Source organism: Melozone crissalis, unplaced genomic scaffold (genome assembly GCF_028551555.1).
Source record: "Melozone crissalis strain CALT ecotype California unplaced genomic scaffold, PUWL_Pcris_2 ptg000045l_1, whole genome shotgun sequence".
In the NCBI taxonomy this organism is placed as follows: Eukaryota; Metazoa; Chordata; class Aves; order Passeriformes; family Passerellidae; genus Melozone; species Melozone crissalis.
Genome location: NW_026535823.1, coordinates 9,380,204 through 9,406,863, shown reverse-complemented (window position 1 = coordinate 9,406,863; position 26,660 = coordinate 9,380,204). Strand labels below are relative to the sequence as shown.

At 41.4% G+C, this 26,660-nt stretch overlaps 1 protein-coding gene across 4 annotated transcripts; it reads right to left on the bottom strand.

Moving 5' to 3' along the window:
- Positions 1-837: 837 nt before the first annotated feature.
- On the bottom strand, positions 838-26,446 carry EDEM3 (ER degradation enhancing alpha-mannosidase like protein 3). 4 transcript variants are annotated; one of them, XM_054285687.1, is made up of 21 exons: positions 26,268-26,446; positions 24,533-24,578; positions 20,832-20,932; positions 18,399-18,438; positions 17,852-17,964; positions 17,068-17,221; positions 16,447-16,581; positions 15,949-16,054; positions 15,359-15,456; positions 14,001-14,126; positions 13,206-13,289; positions 12,180-12,263; positions 11,877-12,001; positions 11,196-11,361; positions 8,831-8,985; positions 7,915-8,068; positions 7,222-7,416; positions 6,307-6,472; positions 5,769-5,954; positions 4,920-4,967; positions 838-4,293 (listed from the first exon to the last, which is right to left on the bottom strand). In XM_054285687.1, the coding sequence occupies exons 1-21, from the start codon at positions 26,426-26,428 to the stop codon at positions 3,884-3,886; spliced, it is 2,853 nt and encodes a 950-aa protein (XP_054141662.1). In that variant the 5' UTR covers positions 26,429-26,446; the 3' UTR covers positions 838-3,883. The 4 variants fall into 4 exon arrangements, with proteins under 4 accessions (XP_054141662.1, XP_054141663.1, XP_054141664.1 ...); XM_054285688.1 differs by having other exon boundaries at positions 4,953-4,967; XM_054285689.1 differs by lacking the exon at positions 4,920-4,967.
- Positions 26,447-26,660: the final 214 nt, after the last annotated feature.

Sequence of the window (26,660 nt, the reverse complement as noted above, 5' to 3'; positions counted from 1 at the left end):
ATTTTGGTCAGAGCAGCTCAAGTGCTCTGGGTGAAGGGTGGCACACCTGCATGGAAAATGGAAATATGACAGTTGAGCTACAGGCCTTCAATACATCCACTGGCATAAATTAATAAATACAGTTTTAATAAGAGGAGTGAGGACCTGGTGTCCCCTGTTTCTTGAAGGGGGAAGAAAGGGCCTGTGCTCCAAAACACTCCAGTCCCAAAGCCCTGATGTTCCCAGAAAATGGGGAACAGTAGGCTGAAGGAATTTGGCACTTTCCTAGCAAGGCTGGCAATGCTTTCTACTTCATATCACAAACACTGCTCAGCACTTGAATAAAGACTTGAATTTAGGACTCCTGCATCTTAATCATAATTTTCTTAATCCTAACTTCCAGAGAGCAAAAATTTACAGGAATAGAGGTGGTGGAGGAGAGCTCATAACAGAGGGAGGATGAGGGATACACCCCTCAAAGACTCACCTTGTCAGGCCCAAGTGAAACCTGGTTTTTTCATTCTAAATAAAACAGGTGCAGCAGTCAAAACGAACTTTTGAGGGTCTGGATTCTGGATCTTAAACATAAAACAATAATGCCCAAGTCATAAAGAAAAGAGGTTGAAATAGTCCCATTAGATCTGGTTGCTGAGAGCCTGTCCAGTTTCAGTTCTAGACTTTCAAAAGTGGTGTTTTGGTTATTACAATACCTCTGGGTTCAGCCAACTTCCCAGGCAAAAATTCCAGGCTTTTCCAGCACTGAGGCTGCCAGTGAAGGACTGGTGTGACTGCCCTGCTGAAAGTGACAGCCAACAGCAATGCAGAAATGAGCATCAGTTCAGCACAGCTTGACCAGAATATTTACATTTTATTCAATCTTTACAATCAGCAGTTATAATCAAGTACACAATTATGTACACGGATTATGTACATTTTAGCCCAGACTTTTACATCACAGTACATAGTTGCCCTTAGAAATATTGGGTACATTTATCACCAGAGAGTAAAACCCAACAATAGTGTTACAGCACCTGTTATTAGACATCTTCCATAAGAAAATATACGGCTGTAAATTGGTCTGGCTAAAAAAAAAACAAACCAAAAATCTTATAAAATCTGAACATACAATTTTCATTCACAGAATGGTTTGTTTTCTATGTTCTGACTGATGCCTGTTGCATAAGATGTCCTGTTTTTCACCTCTCAACACACACTCATTGGTGCCTACTCAGGGACACTGGCAGGAGGAGGAGAACCAGAGCTGGGCTCATTCTCAAACTTCATTAAGAAACAATAAATGTAAACAATTAAGAAGATTCCTCTAAGATCAAATGAGAAATTAATTGGCTGATCTGAATTACATGGCATGGAATAAGTGCTAGTTGCAGCTGTGATTCCTGAATTCTTCAGTTTTCAATACCATACAAAGAAATGTACAATGCTATACACTAAGGGTGATTCCTGATTAATGATGAGCAAAATTACATATGCAGGGAGCAGACTTCCAAACATTTGGGAAAAACACTCTCTCCCCTTTCCAAAAGGGTTTTTCTTTTTTATGAATACATTCTTTTTGCTTTTTAAGATGATAGTAACAGAAAACTGAATTCTTTCCAGAATGATATGAACAGGTTAAACCAAAGCCTATGTCCTCATAAGGAGATACAAAGTGAAAATAACCTGAATAAAACTGTCCCCCCAATTTAATTCCTCTTTCCCAAAAGGTCAACCTTGCCTGATTCAGGTCTGTAAACAAAGCTATGGCTCTTGTGATGGTTTCAAAGGTGAAGCAGAACTAAATGAAACAAAAACCACTTCACAAGGAAGGAGGCAACAGTAATCTGAGGTAGGCCACCACCAAAATGCTGCCCCCTAAATCCACATGGAGTTCTGGGATCCCTGAAAGGTAATGCCTGCTGCTCTAATAACAGGTGGAGAAAGCAGTTACTAAAAATGAGCTGGTGATGGCAAGGAAAGTTAACCTTTTAATAACATTTGACATCTACACCTAAATCTGCAAGTAAAAAAAAAGAAAACCTTTAGCTGCTATTTTGAGATAGTAATGACCAGAGGCCTCTAGGATATAAAAATAATTCTATTTCCACCAAAAGAGCTACCAAGAAGGAAGATGATGTCCATGTCAGAAAGCATGGGAACAAAGATGCTCCTTTTGTGGCACTGAGCACTGACAGATCAATGAAATTCTCTGAGTGAAAACGTTTGATCTGCACCTCATGGTTTGATCCTGCACTTGGCTGTGTCCTGGCACTCCCAGGAACCAAGGACACTTACAAGGCTCCCATGGTCAAATGCCTTCTATGAACTCATGTAACAAAACCCATAAATAAAAACATTCCCAACTGAAAACCCCCAGCTGCTTCAAGTCCAAGCCTCCAGACAGTTACTTGTGCAAAGGAATGACAACTCCATTTAAGAGCTAATTTCTTTCAAAGGACACTTATTCACTATTTCTCCTCAAATTCCCTCCTACCCTGGTGATTTAAAGTTCTGGATGATACTTAGATGGACTGCCATGCTCTCAAAAGGTGCCTGTGCATTTTGAGGCTTTTGAAAGCAAGTGTGGCTGAGTACATGGATCCAACATGCCTGGGATTGCCCTGCTCACTGTACAGACTATAAATACAGAGTATGGCTGTGCTAATTAACAGTTGCATATTCAGCACGTGTCATTTCACCAGCTAAATCAAAGGTGCAGTCCAGAGTGGGGCTTCCTCTCTATTTACTCCATTGCAAAGATGAACATAAACCTGCATTTTTTAGCCTGGTGCAGCATATAGGCAGTGTTCATTCTGTCTTTAATATAAAACCATTTTTTGAACCACAAGTCACTAAAAGCAGTTTATATAAATCAAGTTAATTAGTTTTTGGCAGTTTCTTTGGACACAGTCAAAATGCCTCTATGTTGTTTAAACCTCCCCATTTTTACTTCAATATAATGTGGATAACAAATTTGGACTCCCACTTACCTGTAACAAACTCCAGAGCCTGGGATAACTCCCCTGGACCCTGAACTATCCACCCAACAGCCAGAATTGTTGCTCTTCCTCACTGGCCCTGGCCTCCCTGCCTGAAACACCACACACACAAATTGGATATAAAAAGAACATGGAGTCAAGCTGCTAGAAGTCAAACTTGTAGAAAAAGGTTTTGCTACAGCTGATGGAGCTGTGTCCTTTCAGAGACTGTTCCAGATTTTGGGGCAGGCTGGAGTTTTTCCACCTGGGAGGCCAAGGGAAACAACCTGGGACTCAACACCTGCCTTGGGTGCTTCCCACAGCTTTCCCCAGTGGCCCCATGGCTGGCCCAGCCGCCCTGACAGGACCTGCTCACACTCTGGCTTTGGTTTGGACATTCCTGCAGCTGGAAGCAGAGCAGGAGGGGAACTCCCAGGTCCCCTTGTGGTTCCTCGTGGCAAGGGGTGCAAGGAGTGAAGAGCAGCACTGTGATATGTCAGACAAAAGCAGACTGCTTCCAGCTGTGCAAACACCTGGAAACAATTCCCCTGCTGCTGTAAGGAAGGCTTTCAGCTGGGGATGGTGGGTGCCCCATCAAGAACCATTCCATGGTGTGTCACCCCACCCTGCTCAGCTGCTTCCCAGAGCCCCAGAGTCCCCTCAGAGCCTGGAAGGCAGGAGTCAGGCTCGTCCCTACCTGGGGCACAGCACCAGCCACGGGGCCACCCAAATGCTTTGATTGCACGTTCCCATTTTTAAACAGGAAAAATTAAAACATACAAAGAGCCTGTGCTGGAATTCTGTGTTGTTTTCCAGGTGACACCTGGTTGCTCATCCCAATACTGAATATGTTTTCTTGGATATCAGGGCCTCACTTCTACCCAAAGAGGTCTCCATTTGTTTATTAACAAATAAGTTATTATTACAAGTCATAGCTCATCCTTTTCCATCATTTCAAATGCTTCTATATCTTCATTCCAGTCTGCTAATATGGATTCCATAGGCTGGACTTTGCTATCCCAGTGAGCTTTGGAAGTGGCCTCTGTCTGGGTGTTTTGTTCCTGAGGCTGGCTGTCCCCTGGTGTGCATGCTGGCTCTGGAGCACTGGCCTCTGCAGATCCAGAGGTGTGGGGATCCTCCTGTGCCATGGAAACACTGGCACTGGCTGTGCTGGCAGCAGACAAAGGATCAGGGTCACCAACAGCAGAGCTCTCTCCTCCTCCTTCGGGCTCCTCACCGACTGCTCCAGCATCCTGAGAGTCTGAAGGAGCTTCCTCGGAATTTGGTTTGTGTGCATCACTTTCTGATGATTTCTGGTCCATATTCTCCATTTCCAAGTCTTTGAAAGGGAAGGAAAAAAAGAAAAAAAAAGTTAAAACAACCATAGGAATGCAACATTTTATTATGTATTTGAAAATCAAGGTCACTTCCCTTGGCCTTATTTCTTCAAGGAAGAGCAAACTTTCCAGTGATATGAAAATTTAATGGTACTGAAGAATGTGTTTTACAGAGGGATAGGAGGGAAGCCTTTTAAAAACATTTTAAAGGAGGGCAAACAATACATTGAGGCTCATTTTGGTTCCTCAAACTTCAGGCATGACTTGTGGGTCAGTGCCAGTTACCCTCCTTCAGCTTTAAGCAAATAATCACTGCGTGCACTGAACTTTAATGCTGGATTTTAAAGCACTCCCAGATCCTCCAGGATCCCACATCTGAGCACTTGGGAGCTGGACAGAGTTTCCTAGGTTTGCTGAACTGTGCATTTGAGAGAGCCAAAGCCAGAGCCTCCCCACTCAAAGCAAGTAACACACGTCTCCCATGTCCCAGCTCAGCTCCCAACAACTGCCCAATTTAGTCATGCACATTTCCCTGGGTTTGATGCTTATGGCTATAAGAAGGACACTGATATTTCAGGATTTTCTGGGAATTTAACTGCACATGCCACTGCTGACATGGGATACTTACTGCTATCAATAATGTAGTTTGGAATCATTTTACCTTTAAAGATTGTTGCTGGGATTCCAAACGGAAGCACGAGGAGGGGGAAGAAGCAGACATGGATTACAAACTCTCAAAGGCAGAGCTATCCTCTATTCAGCATTTTGTCACAGCACTAAGCATAGTTATAAACAGGAGGGATTTGTAAAAAACAAGACAAGATTTTGGCATATTGGCATATCCCCTTTGCAAATAGGCTGACTTTCTGGATACTTGTTCTTACCTACTCTGCTTGGACACAGCAGTGCTACAAGGAAGGCTTACAAGAGGAAAATCTGGATTTTTCTGCTGCATTCAAACATTTCAACTGGGAATGTATTAGCTTGCAATTTTCTTGCATTATACAAGAACATCCACGAAACATCTGAGGTCAGCAGCCTTATTTCTCATGTTTACCACTTCTCCTTAGATAGGCAAAATGGTTCCAGCACTTGTCTCTCTCCTTTTGGGTCCCAGGAATGTCACTAGGGATCTTGCTGAGGGAGGGATGCTCACAATGTAGGGCACTGGAAACATGCTGTTCCTGATGCTGCTTCAAAGCAGCTGATGACAAAAAGGGTTCAAAAGGAATCCAAAAGGCTGCATTTTCTCCTAAGCCAAAGTGACATTTAGGAACAGCATTTCTGGACGTTACCTTGTGGGGGAGTGGATATCAATGATATCTCTCAGAAAAAAAAAATTAATAAAAATCTAATTTCAGTGTCAAACAGAAAACCACAGCACCTCTGGGCTGCAGTGCAAATCATTCCTGTCCATTTTCCACTCTGCCACAGCACAGAGGGGAGCTAGATTTACATAAATCACCTCAAACCTTACCTCTGTCTTTTGCTTTATCAGAAAGGAGCACCTCCACAGCCTCATACTCCCGGATGGCATCCAGGATGATGTTCCCTTCCTTGTTGAAGAGGAATAGCATGGGAATGGTGATGTCATCTGTGTTCTTGCCATCCCCAGCCATTTGGAAGAGAGGGGCTGTGTCACTGCTGCTGCCCTCGTTGTCATCTAGGCAGAGAGCACCAGGGAAAGGGCAAACTTCTGTTAGATCAGCTGAACTTGCAACAGCCTCCCCTGTGTTTTCCTCCACTTTTCATTTCTATCCCAATTATTCCTCAGGAGTTAGTACTGACAGCACCCTGCAATCCTTAAAGTAACAACTTTTAGTCTGCAAAAACATTGACAACCCCTCATCCCAATTTGTGTCTGCACAGAACCTGACAAACCCCAAACATCTCTTCATCTTCTGAAAGCACAATTACTGTGCTTCTCAGCTTAAAGCTTGTCAGCTTTCCTGTATCTTCAAATCTGTAAAATTAGGTTACATTTACACAAATTAAGAACTTGGAATTGTATTTACCAATGACAATGCCTCCTATTGCTCCAGCTTTCTGAATGTTTCGTGCCTTTTCAGCAAACATGCACTGGCCTCTCTGCATCAAAGCAATTTTCTCTTTCACTGCCTCAGGATTAGTGATCTCTGAGCATCCATTATATGGCTTAATGGTTGCAACGAATCCTCTTGTCTGTTTGGAAAAAACAAAAATAGAGAATTAGAGCACTATGGTCATGCTTGTGAAAGATTCCCATGTATTTCTGTTCCTTCAGTCATTCTACTGCATTTAGTGTTGTCTTGTGTCAGTGCAGACAATCTGTGCCTTGAAAGTGGAGCTCTAGAAGCAAAGAATGACTGAATAATTCTCATAATAAAATAATTCTCATAATCAGTGTGGTTTGTCTACACCTGGGAAGTGTTGTCTCTGGAAATTTTTTGTCCTATGAACTGCAAAAGTCTGGAACTCTTCTTTGGGGCTGCAACATGGGTTTTCCTACTGCTTCCCACAGGGACCCCTGCCTCTGTGGATTGCCCTCTTCCATCTACACAGAGCCTTCTAGAAAAGCTTTCCTTAGAACAACTTGCTCTAACTCTAAAAAGCTTCTGCCAGCTCCTGGCTGACATGAGAGGGAAACTTCTCCTAAATCACCATCCTCTTAGCTGTGCACTGCAGACTGGATGAGCTTGCTTTGCAACTCATGCTGTGCATGTGTTTTAAATCCTAAAGCATGGCTGCTGACTCAGGAGCGGAGCACAGACAGATAAGCCACTCACCCCACTACTGTAACCCCTGTCACTGTCACCACTGGGCCTGTCATTTTAACCCTGTAATTAACGGATCACCTGGAGGATCAGCTGGAGTCCTCAAACAACAGCAGCACTGTAGAGCTGAGGCTTGTGCAACAGAGAGAGGAACAGACACACCCACATCTCACATACCCCTGCTTTGTGCTTGGACAAGTCCATCCCAAACTGTGCTGGCCCAGCAGTCAAGACTACCCTGCCAAAGAAGGGATGGGAAACAATCTGGACAGCTCGAGGAGGGAGCTGCTGCTCCTTCTGCTGCTGGCTGGAGAGCTCAATCATTTCCTGCATGAACCTTAAGCCATCCTCAGCATCCAGGGAACTTGCTGCCTGCAGAGAAAGCAATCAATAAACAATTTTATCTTAAATGTTTGAGGAATTTCGGGGAAAAGAAGCTGAAGTTGTGCTTGCTTGGACCACTGCTACAAAGAATTGTACACACAGGGTGGATGCTCACTTCCACTCAAGCATCATTTCACAAAAGGTTTAGCACCTGCACCACCCAGGAAACTGAAAATATACAAATATATAGACCTCATAAAGAGATGGAAGTATCTCACACTGAAAGCAGTGTTTTCAGCCAAGATGCTGTTGGCCACATCACTTCAATCTGAGCAGCCTCTACCTAATTTACTGGAAGATTAGTTAAAAGTGTTGTTGAGAAAAATATTAACAAGCATCAGCCTGCTAAATATAGCTACAATATCCAGTTCATGTGCCTCCTTCCACAGGGTGGCTGCCCCTCCTGAAGCTCCAGGTGTCAAGTATCATTGCTGGGAGGACTTTGCTGAGAGCTCTAAAAAATAAAACCCTGCCAGGTCATCTTACTTGCACTGCATGCTGCACTAGCTGTACTCGTCCATCTTTCAGGTGGATCAAACTGACTCCCATCTTCTTCAGGATCTCCAGGTGCTCAGGATTACTGGCCATGAAGTCTCTGGCTCTCAGTGGTGGTTTTGGTCCACTTCCCAAACTCTCCTCTCTGCCAAAAGACATCAGAGATCAAAGCTTTAAAAATCAGATTATCCTCGAAACAGAACTCTAGTGTTCTAGAGTGCTCTGCCATCACAAGATTGGAATTCTTTGTACACTGAGTGCAAGCTTCAGTGGAATGCAACGTCTCAATCAAGTTATCTTTTATGTAAAGTTGTCTTTATATAAGCAATAATTTTATAGTGCAAAACCTCCCTCCCAAGTACTGATAACAAAACTGCTATATACTCTCTCATTTGTAAATAGTCTGCATTATTGCAACACTGACCAAACCCAGCTTGCCCCATAAAGTTCCAACTCAGTTTTATTCATGAAATACAAATATAGAAGAGGTGGTCAGGAGGATAAACTTCCTCAGCCTTAATACTGCCCTAAATTCCTCAAAACGGGTGCAGTTATGTGTGGCAGCATCATTTCTTACTACAAAGAGGACTTCCAGAATTGTTCAGGAGACTGCAGAAAGTATTTTACAAATAGAGACACTCTCTGCAATACTCCAAGAGGGAGCTGTAGCCAAGGTAAGCAGCTCATTCAGCTCCTTTTGCTTTGAAAGACTTGCTAATTCCACCTGGAAACAAGCTGAGTTTTGCTGGGAGAAATCCAAAGCGATTTTTTCCTGTGACCAGGAATCATCCCTTTGGCCCATCCCAGGACTGCCAGCTCCAGCACACCTCATGGCTCTCCTTCCCTGCAGAGCAGGGCCTGTTCCACTCAGTCCTGAGCTAACAAAGAGAGGAAACATCCATCTTACGCTCTGGAAATGCCCCGGGGACAGCTCTTATCCACCACGTTCTTCAGAGGCTCGCGGATGCTCTGGGCAAACATGGGGTCATTTGGGAAGAGGATCTGCGTGTTTGGACAGGTCCAGTCAAAGTTGCTGTCATCCAGCTCTGTGTACTCTGTGCTCTAAAATCAAAGATACAGAGTAAACAAAATGCAGGTTCTGTTTTTACATAAAGAACATCAATAACTTAAGTTATCTGTGTTCTGGGGACATCTGGCAGCAACAGGGGGGAGCCAGTGCACTGCAGCCCCTTGGACAGATGAATACAACACTCATTCTCATTTGTAATTTACTAAATTTATATACAGTTTCTAGATTTTTTTTTTCAGAAACAGCTAATCCTCTGCTAGTAGACAGTCCTTGTCAAGCCTGCTCATGACAAAGCCAGTGCCCTGTATTTTATGTGCTGGACAAGCAAAGGCAGTAGTTCTGGTTTCACCTGATACCGGCTTTACAGTGAGTAACCAGCTGCAGGCTTTAGGTCATTCTTACTAAAAATGTCACATCTTTTCATGTGAACAAAAGATTCTCCTCCTCAGGAGCCACACAGACTTGCAAGTCTGGATGAGCAAGGATGAATCTCTATATAATTCAAACAATTTCTATTTTCAGGAACGATGGCAGAGTGAACATCTGCACAAACTGCTGGTTTGTAACATGTGAAGCCATGTGGAACATGTCTGGTGGTTTGGAGCCACATTTACCATGTCTTTAGCTTAGCAAATAACTGGCTATAGATAACTGGCAAGCTCATTTCATAACCCATAAAAATTTATGTAGCATTCATCTACCTAAAAAGACTGACCCCTCCTGTTTGTAACATACTGGCCAATGAAAAATCAAGGATTTCAAGGCTCCCTAAAACCCAAGACCTAAAGGGCTGTTACTAAGACATGACCTTTCTTGTTTATGAGAGCAAATACAAACAGGATGTTGGGTTGATAGCACCAAGTATCTCTCTCACAGTTTGTTTTAATAGCACTGTATTTATGTTAAAAATCATTTACACATTCCATCTGTTCAGATAAAATTCCATAAAAGAGGAACACCCAACATCACAGCCTTTCAGCCACCTGACACCATTTTCAATGGGTTTTGCTTACTTGGATTATGCCCATTTGCAGCTTTGACTCAAAGAGCTTAAAAAAGTGCATTTGAGCAATTTATTCTATCCTCTCTACTGGCTTTTCATTAACATTTGCAGTTCTCAATAGAACAAACTAAGTTAGGCCAGCACTTAGAACAGCACTAGCTGTGAGAACCCTGCCTGTCTCAAAGGTATTAAATTCTTATATTGGGAACAAAAGTTACATAAAATGCTCTTTCAGACCCTTCAGAAAACTTCTTGCTTAGTGCAGAAACCAGCCTGTTTCCAAAACTCAAGGAAGAAAGATAAATCACAGGGAAGGAACATTTCAGAGAGGGTGTGGGATTTCCACCCTGAAGGAACATTTAACACCAAATCCATGATCCATTAAAACATAACCAGTGTTTGACATTAAGATGAAATAACTGAAAATTTGTCACTGCTTAATGCTAAAGTCCATCAAACAGTGATTTTTCCAGGATATATGGCTTGACACACAATATAAGCCTTTTCCTCTGATCCAGGCATTATTCTAAAACTCTTAGAAAATGCTAAAAATAGAAGCACAAATAAGGGAATTTGTATCCTCGATGTCTCAGACATCATTTTCTCTTTCTCTTCTTCCTTTTTCTTATTGCCTTACAGACAAATTATGTCACCTTGTTGACCACAAAATCAAAAAAAGGTGAAGATTTATTATGTTTCATGGCACAGTTGTATCACTCCAGGTTATTTTGGAAGGTTAAGTGATTTATAAACCCACAACTGTTCTCATATTTATGCAATAGGTGCCTACTGCATGGACCAAAGTGATTAAACATCCCTAATCTGTCTGTAGCTCTGTATCTTGTCAAATTAATTCCACAGCTGTCTCAAAAACCTTTCAAAATTTGTTCACAAGAACAAACAAGAAAACCTTAGGTTTTAGAAGAAATAATAAAAAAAATAAAGATGGGTACAAATTATCCTACTGTATTATCTTCCAATTTATACAGAAGTGGGGAATGATTTTCTTTTAAAATCTTGCTAATAATTCCTATCTTGTATCTCAAGGTTCAGCAGTGCAGAATCCACTCATTATTCCTACTCTTGTGACTGTTAATATGATGAAATAGTGCCTATTAAACAACGTGTTCAAACTGGTGCACTTCCTCAGACTATGATCTTTCCTGATTTTATTTCCATTTCTCCTCAAAAAAAGGAAGTGTACCACAGAAACTGATTTAGACTGGAGCTGTTACATACTGTATTTTTTTTAGAGATGGTTTGGTTTGTTGTGGAGAGCCAGAGTGGCAACAGATGAGCTTCTGTGGTGAAGATATAATCTTCAATGTCAAAAATCATGTCCTCCTTATCAGCAAACAGCAGGTACAGATATTTAAACATCTCAGCCAGGAAGAATGAGTCCATCCTGTGGAGAAAAAGGGGATATCCTTTAGGGAGAGCTCATTTCCAGAACATCAGTAGAATAAATATTCCTAGTTCTCCATCTCTGAAGACTTCATGACTATCACTGCTGGACATAATTCCATTAGCATTCCTTCTGCTTGGAAGAAGCTGTGTTCGGAGGGAAATGATTCAGCACATTCAGTACAAAAGAGCATTACAGAAAAAAAACAAATAAACCTCCTGACAAACTTACAGATTTGAAGTATATTTAGCTTGAAAGTAATTAATCTATTGCTCTCAGACAAATGAAAGGTTATTAAACTGAAAATATTCTTCTAGAGCAACCTGTAACCCTACTGAAACAGTGCACAGCTTGTTTCAATGCATTCACAGTTCAATGCAATTACAAACAGGTAATTCAAGGCTTGTTTATCAGAGTGAAGACAGACAGGTCCTCAAATCCTAATTCAATTACACAGGGAAATTTGATTTTTTTCTGTGTTTTTGTACTTTAAAAGATAATTGTACAAACTTTACCTGTCTTCATGACTTCCTGTACGAACATCCTTCATTGCAGCAAACCCACAGGGAACTCTGGCATACTTGTTCAAGTTTTCAATGAGGGTTTTTCCTACTTCTAGGTAGTAAGGGTCTCCTGTAGCCTATGAAATAAAACAAAAAAAATTTATAACCTTACATCTTGTTTATATCCTAAACTGGCTCCAGTGGATAAGTTAAGATGGAGATATGCCACTCAATTCTGTATTGAAATAAAACAGCAACAAAACTCCAGGTGCAAGAAAAAGTGCTCAAAAGTCAGAGGAGTGGATGTGACTGTACCTTATACAAGAAGTAGGTGCTTTCAGCAAATTCAGGCCTCAGAGGATGCTGAGCCCAGTGAACTCTGAAGTCTGTTGTGAATGCCTGAGGATGAAAAAGAACGAACCAAAATAAAATAAATGCAGGAATGCAAACCAAACACAGGTTTACTTGAACAGCCTAGCTTTGCTAAACACCATTTTTGCAAACATACCTACCACCTGACACCTCCAGTGCAGTCAAGTGTCACTGCACACTGACAGATGGTTAAGCAGCTGTTTCTAAATTAATACCACAGGCTAGATGTCAGATATCTAAAAATTTCCTAGTCTACCTATTCACTCTTAATGAGCACTGGGAAAAGCCACTTCTGTCATATATTCACAACTATTTCACACTAAGATTTAAACCAAGTCTTTGCTTAGGGGGTGGTCTGTTGGCTTAAATATAACTACCTGATCTTTTAAAGTTTCCTTCATAAGTACAAAACACAAAAAATACAACAAAAAACCCATAGAGAGCCAAATTACACCATTTTAAAGGCCCTCAAAAGTCATTCCCTCAAAAGTGCTTAGAATTCTTTGCTCTCAATAACCACACTAGGTGAATGTGATGTTAATTAAAATGTTCTCTAAGAGAAATAAGCTTACACTAGAGGAAAGTCAGAATTAAACCCAGAGTCAGTAGCTTTCAAATATAATCTGAGTCATCACAGATTAAAGACACACACTTCAGCAGGTAAACAAGCTTTTCTGTGCACAATGGACTTGCTCAAAGACTTGCAGCATCTGCAGTAAGTTTGTGTGCCGACTTTCAAAGTCATTATACAAAATTTCAGAACATCCTCTCAGCTGTCAGACCTGCAGAACTGCAAATCACATAAGAATGCTGTGGAAATGAAGCTCTGATTTTAATAACATATATACCTGCTAGTTTTTCAAATGGGCATCTGCAACTGCTCAAATTGATGTAAGAATTGTAAGAATCAGTTTACACAATCAAAAATACAAATTTTTGATTTACAAAATCAAAAAACTACTACCTTACCTCTGGAAGGAAGTTATGCTTTTTTATAACCTGATACAGCATCTCATGTGTTTCAATAGCAGGTCTAATATCACCCTTCAACACCTAAAATTAAATAATAAAAAGTATCATTAATTCACCAAGCATAGGGCTAATACTCAAGGTTAAAAACACTCATGGTGTGTTCATGTAAAGCTACAGAGCAGTCACTACATATTGTAATTATTAATCCCTATCAGTGTAAGTCACAGCTACTCCTTAAGAGTTTTTTAAGCAAAATCACTGAACTCATTAAAATTATTGCCCATGTAGAACAAGGACTTCTGACATTTACAGAGAACTTGAAAATGTCATTTAGGTTATCTTAAAGATGTCAATGGCACACAAAGTAGAAAACCAGTTACTAGTACAAAGGCAGCTTAATTGGAGTATTTTCATGACTAGGAGTGAAGGAAGCAAATTACAGGAACACACTTGTCCTGATACTTAACATAGCCAGCAAAGCACATGAACTTGTATCATGGCATTGAAGTGACTCTACAGAAGACTAAGTACAGAAATCATGGAATCAGAAAGGTTTGGGTTGGAAAGGACCTTACAGCCCATCCAGTGCCACCCCCTGCCATGGGCAGGGACACCTTCCTCCAGCCCAGGGTGCTCCAAGCTCTGTCCAGCCTGGCCCTGGACACTGCCAGGGATGTTCCCTCAGTATTTCTGAAAATCAAATTACTACACTTGGCTTGAAAATCATATATCCAACCCAGTTAATAATTTCTTTGTTATTAAAACCATCTGTACATGGGTTTTACACCTTACCTGCAATCCAGGGAAGAAAGCAAGCAGAGAATCCATCCAGGTCCGAGCATTTAGCATTGGTTTGTGAATGTGAACATCAAGGAGAAGAGGTGGCTGGCTGATGTATCTCATTATGGCATCATAGTGCTGCCAAACATCAGGAAAAGCAGAGTTTGTATCAATTCATTCCCCAAAAGAGAGACAGATGACCAGACTGGCATTGCATTTGGATGGAAAAGCCAGTACTACATCTCCAATCATTATTACATTTGGCAGTGCCTCTCATCTCTAGTTTTGCAAACTAAAACCAAGTGTAGTAAATACTGAAAAGCTCCACATTACTACACTTGCAAAGCTTACCACGTTTCCAAGGAATACACATACACAAAAGTACATCCAGCAGCCATGTGATAAACCAGGAATATCACAGTTAAGGCACATTTGTTTTGGCTGAATTTTAAAGCACACTCTAAAGAAAGCTGAAATTGCTTTTTCTGAACAACAGAATTCCAAAGCATATGGATCTCAGGAGGAAAAGGAGGTTAAAAAACCCACACAAAGCAGTTAGACTGCGTGGCTCAGAAGAACTTCTAAACCCACTAGGTCACTTGCCACGTTGCTGACTTCCAATCCCAAACTTTGTTTTCAGAAGGTGCAATCCTGAGCACATCAGCCAAACTGACAGGAAACACTTACCAGATGTAGCTCAAGGAAAATGTAACACTTAGGACCATGAAATCATCATTACACCTAAAGTATTACAACTTTAATGATGGAATTATTCACTTCTAATAAAAAAATCATGCTATATGATGTAAAATAATTTTATGATTTAAGATGTTTTTAATGGATATTGCTATTTTCAAAATAAATAATGCATTTATGAAAGAATTATGATGCTGACCAAAGCTGCTCAGTAATTTGTGAATTAAAAAAAAACTGAGTATGGTTTTCAGCTTGTATACTTAAATGCATCCTGGGCCTGAAGATCTGCAGTGCAAAGCAAGATTCACACTTTGCTTTTTTTTGGTGCTCAAGGACAGAATGAAATTGTACAATGGTTTGGAAGAAGAGGTCCTTATGTTCTTTTACAGAAACATTTGCAGTATTGGTCTGGAAATACAGCTTCTCCCACACTGGGAACATGGATAAAGGCCTACAAGGCTCTGAGTTTTACTGGACAGGGTTAAAATAACTGCTCATGTGACAGCTAATCACCCAAGATTAGCAAAAACCCTCAGTAAAAAGAGCTGGCACTGAACACAGCAGAAGTCACAGAAATTCTACTAAAGATCCCTTCTCAGGCTAACAGCTGACAACACAATTACTCTGAAATTTGTATTGCAGAAGGCACAAACCTGAGCAAGGTGTTAACTTACCGTGTTAAATCTTTCCAGGAAACTGTCATCTCCCAGCAAGACATAGGCTTTTAATAAATATTCATAGTATGAATCTATTCCTGCTCCAACTCCACTGTCTAGGAACAGGTGAAAATAAAAAGGTGGGTTTACTTTATGTAGCAATATGGGTATTTTCCACATTTTCCCACTTTAAAGGCTCTTCCAGTGAAAGGAAAAGCCTTCTTTCACTGGAATTAAGGCACATTAAGATGGAAGCAGAGACACAATACTGTGTGTCTATGCCAAAGGCTTTGCGGAATGAATGCACATAATAACATGGACAGACATGCATTAAAAGACACTTATTTCACAGGACATCACTTCTCCCATCCTATTTATATTTCTCCCATGTATTTATAGCAGTCTCTGAAAATTCATCCCAAGGCACTTCTCTCTTGGTATTAAAGAGGATCAGGGAACACTTTGCCATGAATAAAACCACTTTCTCTACCAGAGCCAGGCTTTGGGGCAGCATGTTCCTCCACTGCCCATCCCATTAACATCTTTCAGCAGCCCAGGTAAGCCTGCTGGGGGTGGGTGAGACCCCCCTGGCTGTGGTTCAGCCCCACCTTTGCGGACCCAGTCCCCAGTGTGGATGTTGATGGTGACCCCCACTAAGTTGCTGCTGCGCTGCCTCTTCTCCCAAATAAAATCCAGCGCCTTCCGGGCATATTCCTGCAACAACAACAGCAACAGGGAATTGGGAAACATAGACACTCAACTCTCTGATTCTTCTGACTATTTCAATTAAGATGCCAGGAAAGGAATAGGATGTTTCATGTCTAACTATTTCAGAACTCCTTCTGATCTTCAGAATATTTATTTGGTTTACTTCTGTATTACTCTAACTAGTTTCAACCAAAATTATTTCCTGTGATTTAAAAAATGATTGGAAAAAAATCAAACCTTGGAAGAAAACCCACAAACACTACAAATCTCAACATATACAAAAGTTTTTGTGCAGCACAGCTAAGACATGCATTTAGTGAACTCAGAATTCTTTTTCCAAAATTACAAACTGTAAACACTACGCTAAGGCAAAAAATAAGATATCATGGAAAGCAAACCTCAAATATAGATGTTCCTGTGAATCTGCTTAAAGCTGCAAACTCAAGGATCAAGGTACCAGCACAAGCTGTGCAGGTATCAGTTTCTGTTCCTGTTCGTGCTTCTGGATGTCTTACACCAAATTTTAAGTTAACCTAGAGAAAAATAGAGGTTAATATATTTATTTTTCCTAGCTGAAAGAGTTTCCATTCCTAAGAATGTATAGCAAGTATATAATCTATGCTCTTTCTAAAGACAAGGAAAAACAATCTCTTTGGTTTTGCTCTGCCAACCTAGACATGCACAGAGAACTATCCACAAATACTCAACATCTCAACCCTCCCAAACAAGATCCTATTGCCTGGTTCACTAGACACTTGACTAAGAGAATACACTCTAAAAGTGTAACCTGAACAATTTTTTTAGCAACAAATCAGGAACTCAGAACATCACAAGTGCTCCTGGAAATTTAGTTTTGTAAATATCTCACTACTCTTGGCTCTTAGAGTACCTGCAATTTATAAGCTTTCAATTTTCTTGCCACTTAATAAATACAGAAATGATTTTGGAAACAGATATAAAATCAAAACAGCAGAAGTCATGATTACAGTATAATCCTGCATTACAGAAACAGAACTTACTCTTGGATAAGGGAGACCACTAGTGGTGTTAAAAGCAGGTAAAAGCTTGTAGCCCAGTTCCTTGGCCATGTGCAGGAGTTCACCATTGTACCACTGCATATATTCACCTTTTTCCTTCAGCATAATTGCCACTGAGTGCCCACCTAGGAGACCTCTAAACACAAGAGAAATGATCCACATCTCAAAAGGTTTGTTCATCTGAACAGCAAGGACAGCTCTCTACAATTAGATGACATGTACATAACTGTGACCCTAGGTTTTAGACTGCTGATCCAATTCCCATTATAATCAAGGTTTGCTATCAGGATTTGGGAAGCAATTCTTCTTGTTTATCATTGGATTCATAGATTCATCAATATTAGACAGGAATAGCAACCAAGATCTCCAAAATGTCATATAATAACTTAAAATTACATGCTCTGATCCAGCATTGAGCCCCAGAGGTCCCTTCCAAGCTGAAATAATCTATGACCCCAGGTATCAAAAGGTGGTAAATCAAGTATTGAACAGAGACATTTGCAAACCTGTTTTTCCAAAGCAATCCCCCTGCTCCCTCAGCATGCTCATGGGGTTCTTAATCAGCAGAGCTGTGCCTGCAGCAGTGAGATGGGGCAGCTTGATCCAGTACCACTGCAGCAAGTCCTGCCTTGCATTTTAAAACCACTCTCAGGCAAACTGACAAAGGCACAACTCTTTCAAACAGGTGGAATAGCACAGAAGAGTGTCTTAAAGACACTGCCTAAAATCCCCATTTTTAGGAGTTTTGAAAACAAAAGTTACTCACCCAAGGACTCTTATGTTGGTTTCAAAGACAGACACAACTATGTCATTATCTAAATTAACATCCTTTATTACTTTTTTTACAGCCTCTTCAAACTCTTTGGTTTTATTTAACACCTGGAATACAACAGTGAGCAGGTGTTCAGTTCCAGTACAGCTAATGCAGTCACAGTGTATTTGCATACAGGATATTTCAGTGCACACAAAGTTACCCAAGAAATATGAACATACAATTTAAACCAGAAATACATCAGCAGTTATTAAGAGGTGCCCACCACTAACTGAGTCTCTTGCTTTAGACTATAACTCTTTTGTGTTAAGTTAGAGCCAAAATAAAAGCAATATAAAAAAGTATCACTGAAATGTGAAGGAGCTGCTGTAGTGGTTACAACCAACTCCAATTCTCACAGCACTTCAAAGTTCCCACAAGCAACAGTCACTTCAAACAGAGCCAGAGATCAACAGCCATGAAAAAGAAATCTAAAAATAAGTCTGAGCATCAGAAAACAATCTCTCTGTTTTATCAAAGCTTATCAACAGATTAAGCTTACCACAAGAGTGTCCAAGGTATCAATTAAGGTCAGTGAAAACCTATGAAAGAAAATTTAAAACAGATTTACTATAGATCTGTATCTGTAGGAATTAAGTGATTTTTAATAGTAACTGATACCAGGGAAGAAACTAAATTCTCACAGACCACCAGCTGCAAAACAATCAGCAGTACTTAACATGTTTAATATCAAAACCTCTAAGTTTCTCCCCTTTGCTAGTGACCAGAATAGGAGCTGACAAAGAGGCTATGCTTACAGATATATTTATTTACTGCAATGCTTTCTTAATTCTGGTAAATAAATTTAATTTTTATTTCTTGTCTCCAATCAAATCTATTAAGAAATCCAGCATAAAAGTTTAAGTGGTTTTCCAGCCTTTGTTTCATTTGGTTTTTCAAAAAAAAGGAAAAATGTTGAGATCACAAGCCATTCCAAGCTAAATTTCTCATACCAGAAACTGTTCCAACACTAGCAAGTGGTAGGCTTAAAATAAAGAACTACTTTATTTATTCTAAAATAAAGAACTATTTTAGCAGTGCCCAAGGCCAGGTTGGACAGGGCTTGGAGCAACCTGGGCTGGTGGAAGGTGTCCCTGCCCATGGCACTGGATGGGCTTTAAGGGCTCTTCCAACCCAAACCAAGCTGGGATTCTGTGATTATTCCATAAAAAGAGAGCATCAAGTCAGCTCCACAGTGCCTGAAACAAGAAGATCCTAATGAGGATCAGAGGTTTTCTCCAGAGCTGTTCCAGTGCATCCAGAGCTGAGAGGACCTTTCCTCATCCCAGGAATTATATCTATTATTCTATCATAAATATGTCTAATTCCAACAGCTGCTCCTATGCTAAGACACACCCACAACACAGAGTAGAATTTACAGAACACGATGGTGTTAAAACTGAACACTGTGGAACAGTTAAAATTGCCTACTGAGGAGCACACACCAAGGATTTCAATAAGTGCCCAGTGTTTGAAACCTTGCAGGCAACATGTGACACCAAAGTTCTAATTAAGAGTTCCTATATTATAATTCTCTTGAATTTGTAAAGACATAAGGGCATTTTGTAAGTGCTGTTTTACAGGAGACAGAGATTAACTAATGACTGCGCACAACTGCCTAACAAATTCACAACTTTTTCTGTACAAGAGGAGAGAAATTATGCCTTTCACATCTATATGGAAGGCTCCTAAGTTCTCCAGGGAAACAGAACTGACCCAGCTCCCTCGCCCTGTCATTCTGTGATTGCAAAGACTGGCAGAGAACACAACTGATGAGGCAGCTGGCAAGAAATAGGAATTAGATAAGAAATCTGCTACATAATACTGTAACTAATTGTAAGGTACAGAATAAAGCCTGTATACAGAAAAATAATAAATACATACAATAATTTAATGCATCTAAGGGTAGAGAGCAGGGGGGAAGGTATTTCTACTCAAATGGGCTGGAAGGTATGTTTACTCAAATGCTAGAATGTTACTTCTAAAAAAGGTCATTAAAAAGAATGGATTCAAAATACATTTTCATTACATTTTTCATCTGCTGTATCTTTGGATACCTTCAAGGCAGCAGGATTATATGGAAATCTCTAGACTAAAAAACATTTCTACATAACAAAACATAGCCAAAATAACATGCTCAATATCCTACAGACAATTAGAAGCACTATTTAAGAGAAGGATTTCAGCTTTGATTAACATTACTGTGCTTAAAGACATTAAACAGTGATATTAAAAAAAAAATCAGCTGTTTGTTATTAAAGAATTTGATCTATAAACTGCACATATTCAAAGGTATCAATTACAAATGCATTTAGAATAGGTCAATTTTGCCTTTGATTATTCCATTTAACATGGAAAAAACCAGTCCTTAAATTTACATTCTGCTAGTCAAAGGATCAGTATTTTGTACTATCAACTCCCTTGAAAGAAAGAACAGAAAATATGTCTGAAATAATGTTTTATACTTCAGCAAAGGCCTCAGGCTATCATACACATGATAATCATTGGACTGCTTGTTTTCAGAAAACTTTCTACTTTAAAAAAGCACTTTAAATATCACTTATTAGGCCAGCATCATGGGTAAGAGTTTACTGTTATGTTCAGCACAACATTAACCCTTATAACCTGGACTACTAATACCATAAATGTCAGCACACATTTGGAAGGCTTTCCTATGGAAAATACTTGGGAGGACCATTAAAAAATTATTTTTGGATTTCATTCACTGGTCAATTCTCTTCTTCTAATTAAGGTACAATTTCACATGAGTTAACTTTATAATAATAAAGACACAAGTGTAAGTTAACTTCATAACAACAAAAACACTTCCTACAAGTGTAAGTTTCTGGCCAAATCAACTGAACAAACAAGTTTTATGGGCTGCCAATTGTACTTCTATTCCTAGATGTTTACAGTGACCATTTCAGACACTAACTTTCCCAAGGCATCATCCACATCCCCTCGACTTGGCTCCTGACCCCGCACTCGTCCACGACAAGTTAAAGGCATGAGTTCATCAGCTGGATACGCATGCTCCTGTTGGGAACAAAACAGGGGAATCAGTTACAGTGCTCACTGCCACCCTTGGGAGCCTGCAAAAGGAATCCTCATGGTGCTGCTCTTCAGAAAACCTGCATGGCCACCACAGAGCCCTGCAGCTGGGAAGGGACCTCCAGAGTTCATCTTTTGCAAGCCCTCTGCTCAAGAAGGGTCACCCAGACCCAGCTGCCCTGTACCATGTCCAGGTAACTCCTGAGCATCTGCAAGGGGGAGTCCATGGGCTCTCTGGGCACCCTGTGTCAGTACCGGGTCAACTCCATACGGAAAAAGTGTTTCCTCCTGTTCAGAGGGAACCTGCAGTGGTTCAGTTTATGCCCATTTCCTCTCAGCACTCCTGACAAGAGCCTGGCTCTGTCTTCTTGACAGCCTCCCTTGTTAAACTTCCTGGAGCTTTCCCTTCTCCAGGCTGAACAGCCCCAACTCTCTCCTGTTAAATTCCTTGGAGCCTTCCCTTCTCCAGGCTGAACAGCCCCAACTCTCTCCTGTTAAATTCCCTGGAGCGTTCCCTTCTCCAGGCTGAACAGCCCCAGCTCACCCTTGTTAAATTCCTTGGAGCTTTCCCTTCTCCAGGCTGAACAGCCCCAGCTCTCCCTTGTTAAATTCCCTGGAGCTTTCCCTTCTCCAGGCTGAACAGCCCCAGCTCTCCCTTGTTAAATTCCTTGGAGCTTTCCCTTCTCCAGGCTGAACAGCCCCAGCTCTCCCTTGTTAAATTCCCCGGAGCTTTCCCTTCTCCAGGCTGAACAGCCCCAGCTCTCTCCCTTGTTAAATTCCTTGGAGCTTTCCCTTCTCCAGGCTGAACAGCCCCAGCTCTCCCTTGTTAAATTCCTTGGAGCTTTCCCTTCTCCAGGCTGAACAGCCCCAGCTCTCCCTTGTTAAACTCCCCGGAGCTTTCCCTTCTCCAGGCTGAACCGCACCAGCTCCCTCAGCCTTTCTTTACAGGGAAGATGCTCCAGCCTCTCCATCACCTTGATGGCCTTCACTGGACTCTGCAAAATGAACTCCCCTGGCTGAGGGTGACAATCAGTGACAGGTAAGAGAACTCAGAAGTTCAAACAAAACACTGATGAATTACTACACAAGACATAAAAGATAACATTCACCAAAAAAAACCACCAAAACTTAACAAGACTGAGCCTTTTACAAATATTACAAATATAAGACTGACATCAATGACAATGAATCTTAAATATATCTAATTCAAATAAACATGAAATTGCCTCCTTTAGAAGCTTAATACAAGTGGTTTGGGACAGAGCTTTTCTCTTTATTTCAGCAGGAAACTGGCTGCTGTACTGAGGTCTCCAGTTTGACTTCTAGTGGAGAACTAACATGTGGCAGGAGAAAAAACTTCAATTGCTGCACTGAAACTGCAAGTAAACACATGCAAAATCTTTCCAAATATATGGTACAAAAATAATCTGTATTCAAGCATAAAATAAAAATAAAAAAGAAACATTCCTCTATAAATAAACAGCTCTTACAGCAACTTCTTTTGAAACTGATGGTTTGTTTCCCTGTATACCACCTTCCTGAGTGTTTTGGTCTTTGCTCAAGTCTTTGTTCTCCTCAAGTTTAACTACAAAAGGCAGAATCTAGATCATTTTAGTACAGCTTAGATGTTTCTGAATACCTCTGCAAAGTATTCAGAAAAACAGATTAAAGAAGTACACAACAAAAACAATGTCACAACTGAGATCTTTGGCTTAAATTTTGGATAAGAGAAGTGATAAAAAATCTGGAAAAATAAACTTTTAGCTTTACAAATAAAGAACTTGAAGCATTTTGAAAAATAAAAGTTCACTTATTCTCTGCCTACAGCAGAGAATAAGCAGCTATTGCACTGAGTTATTTCCCAACTTGTCACTGGCCTCAAGTGACTGACATGTCATTTTCACATGTTCTGACAGCCAAGAAGAGAAATATCCCCATTATTACAAATGTAGTTCAAGGACTGAAAAAACCCAGCAGCTTTTTCTAAGCTTCTGTTAACAACTTTAAAAAGAAAAAAAAAAGGCAAGGGAATTTCCCCTGCAATCAAACACGAATTTTCAGTCTTCTAAATACAAATGTCTAAAATATGTATTAATAGAAACAGAAAATCAAAACTTTTCAGCTGGCTGCTTCAAAAACACCTGCAAAAACACTTCATTCTCCTGTTGTCAGAATCAAGTCTGATACTCTAATCTTTTCTTCAGCTTTAAACAAGCAAGACACATTTCTCTGTTTGTTTAGTGCTCCAGCATACGTGGCAAATAAATATCCTTTTGGCTTCAAAGTCTCCAGGATAGCTGAAGTTTTCTCTCTCCTTCAGACAGAAGTTTCTTGCTTCAGATGTGGCAAGACCCCCACCAGTTGCCAATTTATCACACAATGAACAGTAGAAGCACAGCTCCTTGTAATATTTTGTCCAATTTTGCCAAACACATAAGTTTTCCATTGAGGAAATCCAAGCCAAGTGTTTTTCATGGAACCAGATTACAAAAATTACAACCAAAAAGCCTTGATGTTTAACTGCTAAAGGTTTCAAAAGTCCAGAGCTTAAGTTAAAAGGAGAAACTGCACCCCTTTGAAAATCCTCTTGGCTTAGCTTTCTGTCCACTCTACAGTCCTGTCTCTCCCATGCTGTATAAAGTTATAACTCCTGAGATTTTAAGTTTGAATTACATATTAAAGTTTAACCCATAACACAGAACCTGAGACATGTGGCAAGATGCTGCAAGGAAACAGCAGTTTGTGCTGCAGGAACTGATGCAACTTCAGAGGGGTTTCTGTAACAGCCACAAAGAATGTGCAAGAATGTTCACATGAAGCCAGTAAGAATTAATCTTTTATATTTATCTTAGTCAAATCCACACTGTCTCCTCAGAAGTGTATTACTTATAGAATATTTTAAAGTAACTTTTACTTGAGGAAGTGCACTCCAAGTAACCATTTATTGTTAAGCTTTTGTAAACAAAGCCAGAGCAGGGTGTGTGGGATGGCTCAGAGATCCAGAACAGGAGGATACCTGCACAGGAATCACAAGTCAGAGCAAAAGAAACCACAGCCAGCATGGCCCATGGTCATATGACAGTCACACCCTGGGATATGGCACCAGATTCCCTTTCTCTTCTGCAAACAGTCTGGAGAACGCCCAAACTGCATCTGACATGGCTTACCACTGAAGAAATATTAAATGTCATTTTTACCTACAAAGTAAGTAAGATCAATTTGTGTTCTTCAGAGTCTAATGCCCATAGACAGCTCTCCCAAAGATCCTTTTCCTGGAGTTTCAAACCAAATTCTTTACTGTTGATAGCCTGACATGAGATGAACTGGTTTGGGAAAGCTGTCAGGCATGGATTAGGAGAGTTACCACAAGCAATTCTTAGTTAGCACTCTAAAGGCCTTCACAACCCTCCTGAAAGTAACACTTGTGGTCTTTTTAAAGGCTTTACAGGTGCTGTTATTTATTTTAGCTCTGTTTTCACCTCTCCTTCCCAGATGTTTCTATAGAATGTCATGTACTGTAGGTTGTTTTCTCCCCTAGGTCAGCAACAACTCCTCTGAAAAACACCAAACAAGTATTTCACTTACCATATAATTGCTATATGCATGATCAAACATTTCAAGCACTTGATTTCTAAAAAAGAAAAAAGGAAAAGCATTAGTGTCTGTCTCCCAATGGCCTTTAACACACCATCTTACATGTATCACACTTTAATATCTGAATGTCAGGCACAGGTCCTCCACTAACATACTCTACTCAAGTAAAGGAAATACAGAATAATAATTTTTCTTGATTCAGCTACTCTTGTCCACTCCAGAAAGGAAAGACTCTTTCTTCACCTAACACGAAATTATTTGGGGATCTCTTGGCAAGCAAAAACTAAAGAAAATCCTTACTTTTGTTTCATATGTCTGAAAGAACAGAAATACTTCCACACATAAAAACTCCCAAAAAAACACATTGTTTTTTAAGACACACCACTACTTGTGATCATTCCTAACTGTTTCACTAAGGAGCCCTGCAAGGAAAAAAGGATGCTAATTTCTACCATCAACATAATTCACAATCTCTGCTGATAAGACAGAACATAAAGGAGCCAGGAACGCCACAATTATATTGTAAATATCCAATTTAGTTCAATGACTTGGAAATTCAAGAAGTAGTTTTAACTCTAGTGCATTAAGGCATCAAAAGAGCAGAGGATGGTGCTTTTCCCAGGTGCCTCTCAGGTTGCAGCAGGCAAAAAACCCAAGATAAACACACCGAGCTGCTGGGTGATGCAGCACACAGACAACTGCTTAAAACTTACATTTACAGGCAAACACAAACCCCAGCAGGACATGGCCTGCACATGCCTGGGGTATCAGATGATATTTTAAGTGCAATGCAAAAATTTTAAAACAAATTGGGGGATGAAATTTCAATTCCTTGTGTAGCCTCGTGAAGAAAACATATAAAAGATTGCACAAATTATCCTGAGAACCCATGATGGAAAATCCCAGTAACTGTAAACACTGGAGTTAAATATCAACTTATACATGACAGCTGGACTTGATGATCTTGGAGGCCTTTTCCAACCTTAACAACTGTGAGAGCATCCACACTGCTTCTCCAGCAGACTTTTTGCATTATTGCTCTGTACAACTGACCACCGGATGGGAAGAGGCCGATGAAACTGCCCCCAGAAGCATACTAACACAAAATACTCTTGATTGCAAATTTGTTTTAACAAGTCCCGCTCCATGCAGGAAAATGCATTTCTAGATATGTTGTAATATTTACCCTCCAGCTAAAAACTGCGATAAAAAATCAGCGTCTTACACGTACGTGCACGGGGACGGAGCAGTTTAGCTTACATACAGGAACTGGGCAGAACACACGTCAACATTTACCTTTTTTATGACTCCCGCACTCTCCCGGCCACAATTAAGCCAACCGAGCGGGGATTTGCTCTTACCTTTGCTCACTTTCACCCCCAGCCCCTTTTCAGCAAGCCCTGCCAGGAGCTCCAAGGCGAGCTCCATGTTCCCAGAGCGCACGGCTCGATCCCGGAGCGGAGCCGGGGCCGCGTGTGCCCCGCAGCCGGCGGAGCTGGCCCGGACACGGCCAGGCTCCGGCACACAGGGCCCCAGCACGGCCGGCACCGGCACCGCGCGGCCCCCGGAGCGTTCGGGGGCGGACGGACGGACGGACAGGGGACGCCGTCCCGAAGCTCTGCAGTCACCGATCCCAGCCCATCCCAGCCCCGGGGGCAGCGCACACGCCGGCCCGGCCCCGGCCCGCCGTCCGTCCCTCCCTCCGTCCGTCCGTCCCTGCGCTCACCCCAGCCGGCGCTTCTCCTCCCTGCTCATGGCCTCGGCGCCCGGGGCGGCCGCCAGCACGGAGGAGGCGGAGAGCAGGCCAAGGGCCAGGAGCTTCCAGGGCCTCCTCCAGCGGGGCCCCCGCTCCCCGGCGCGGCAGCCCGGAGCTGCGCTGAGGGCCATGGCGGCCGGCCGGGTGCCCGCTAGTCCCGCTGCGGGCCCATCGCCGCTCCCGCGGCTCCCGGGGCAGGAAGGGCCCGGCCCGGCCCCTCCGCGCGCGCCCGCGGGGGCGTAGCCAAGGAAACGGCCTCGCGCCGCCGCCGCTTCCGGCACCGCCCCTCCTCTAGCGCGCGCCGCTGGGCCAATGAGAGAGTGCGGCGCGCGGGTCACGTGAGCAGGCAGGGAAGGCTTAACG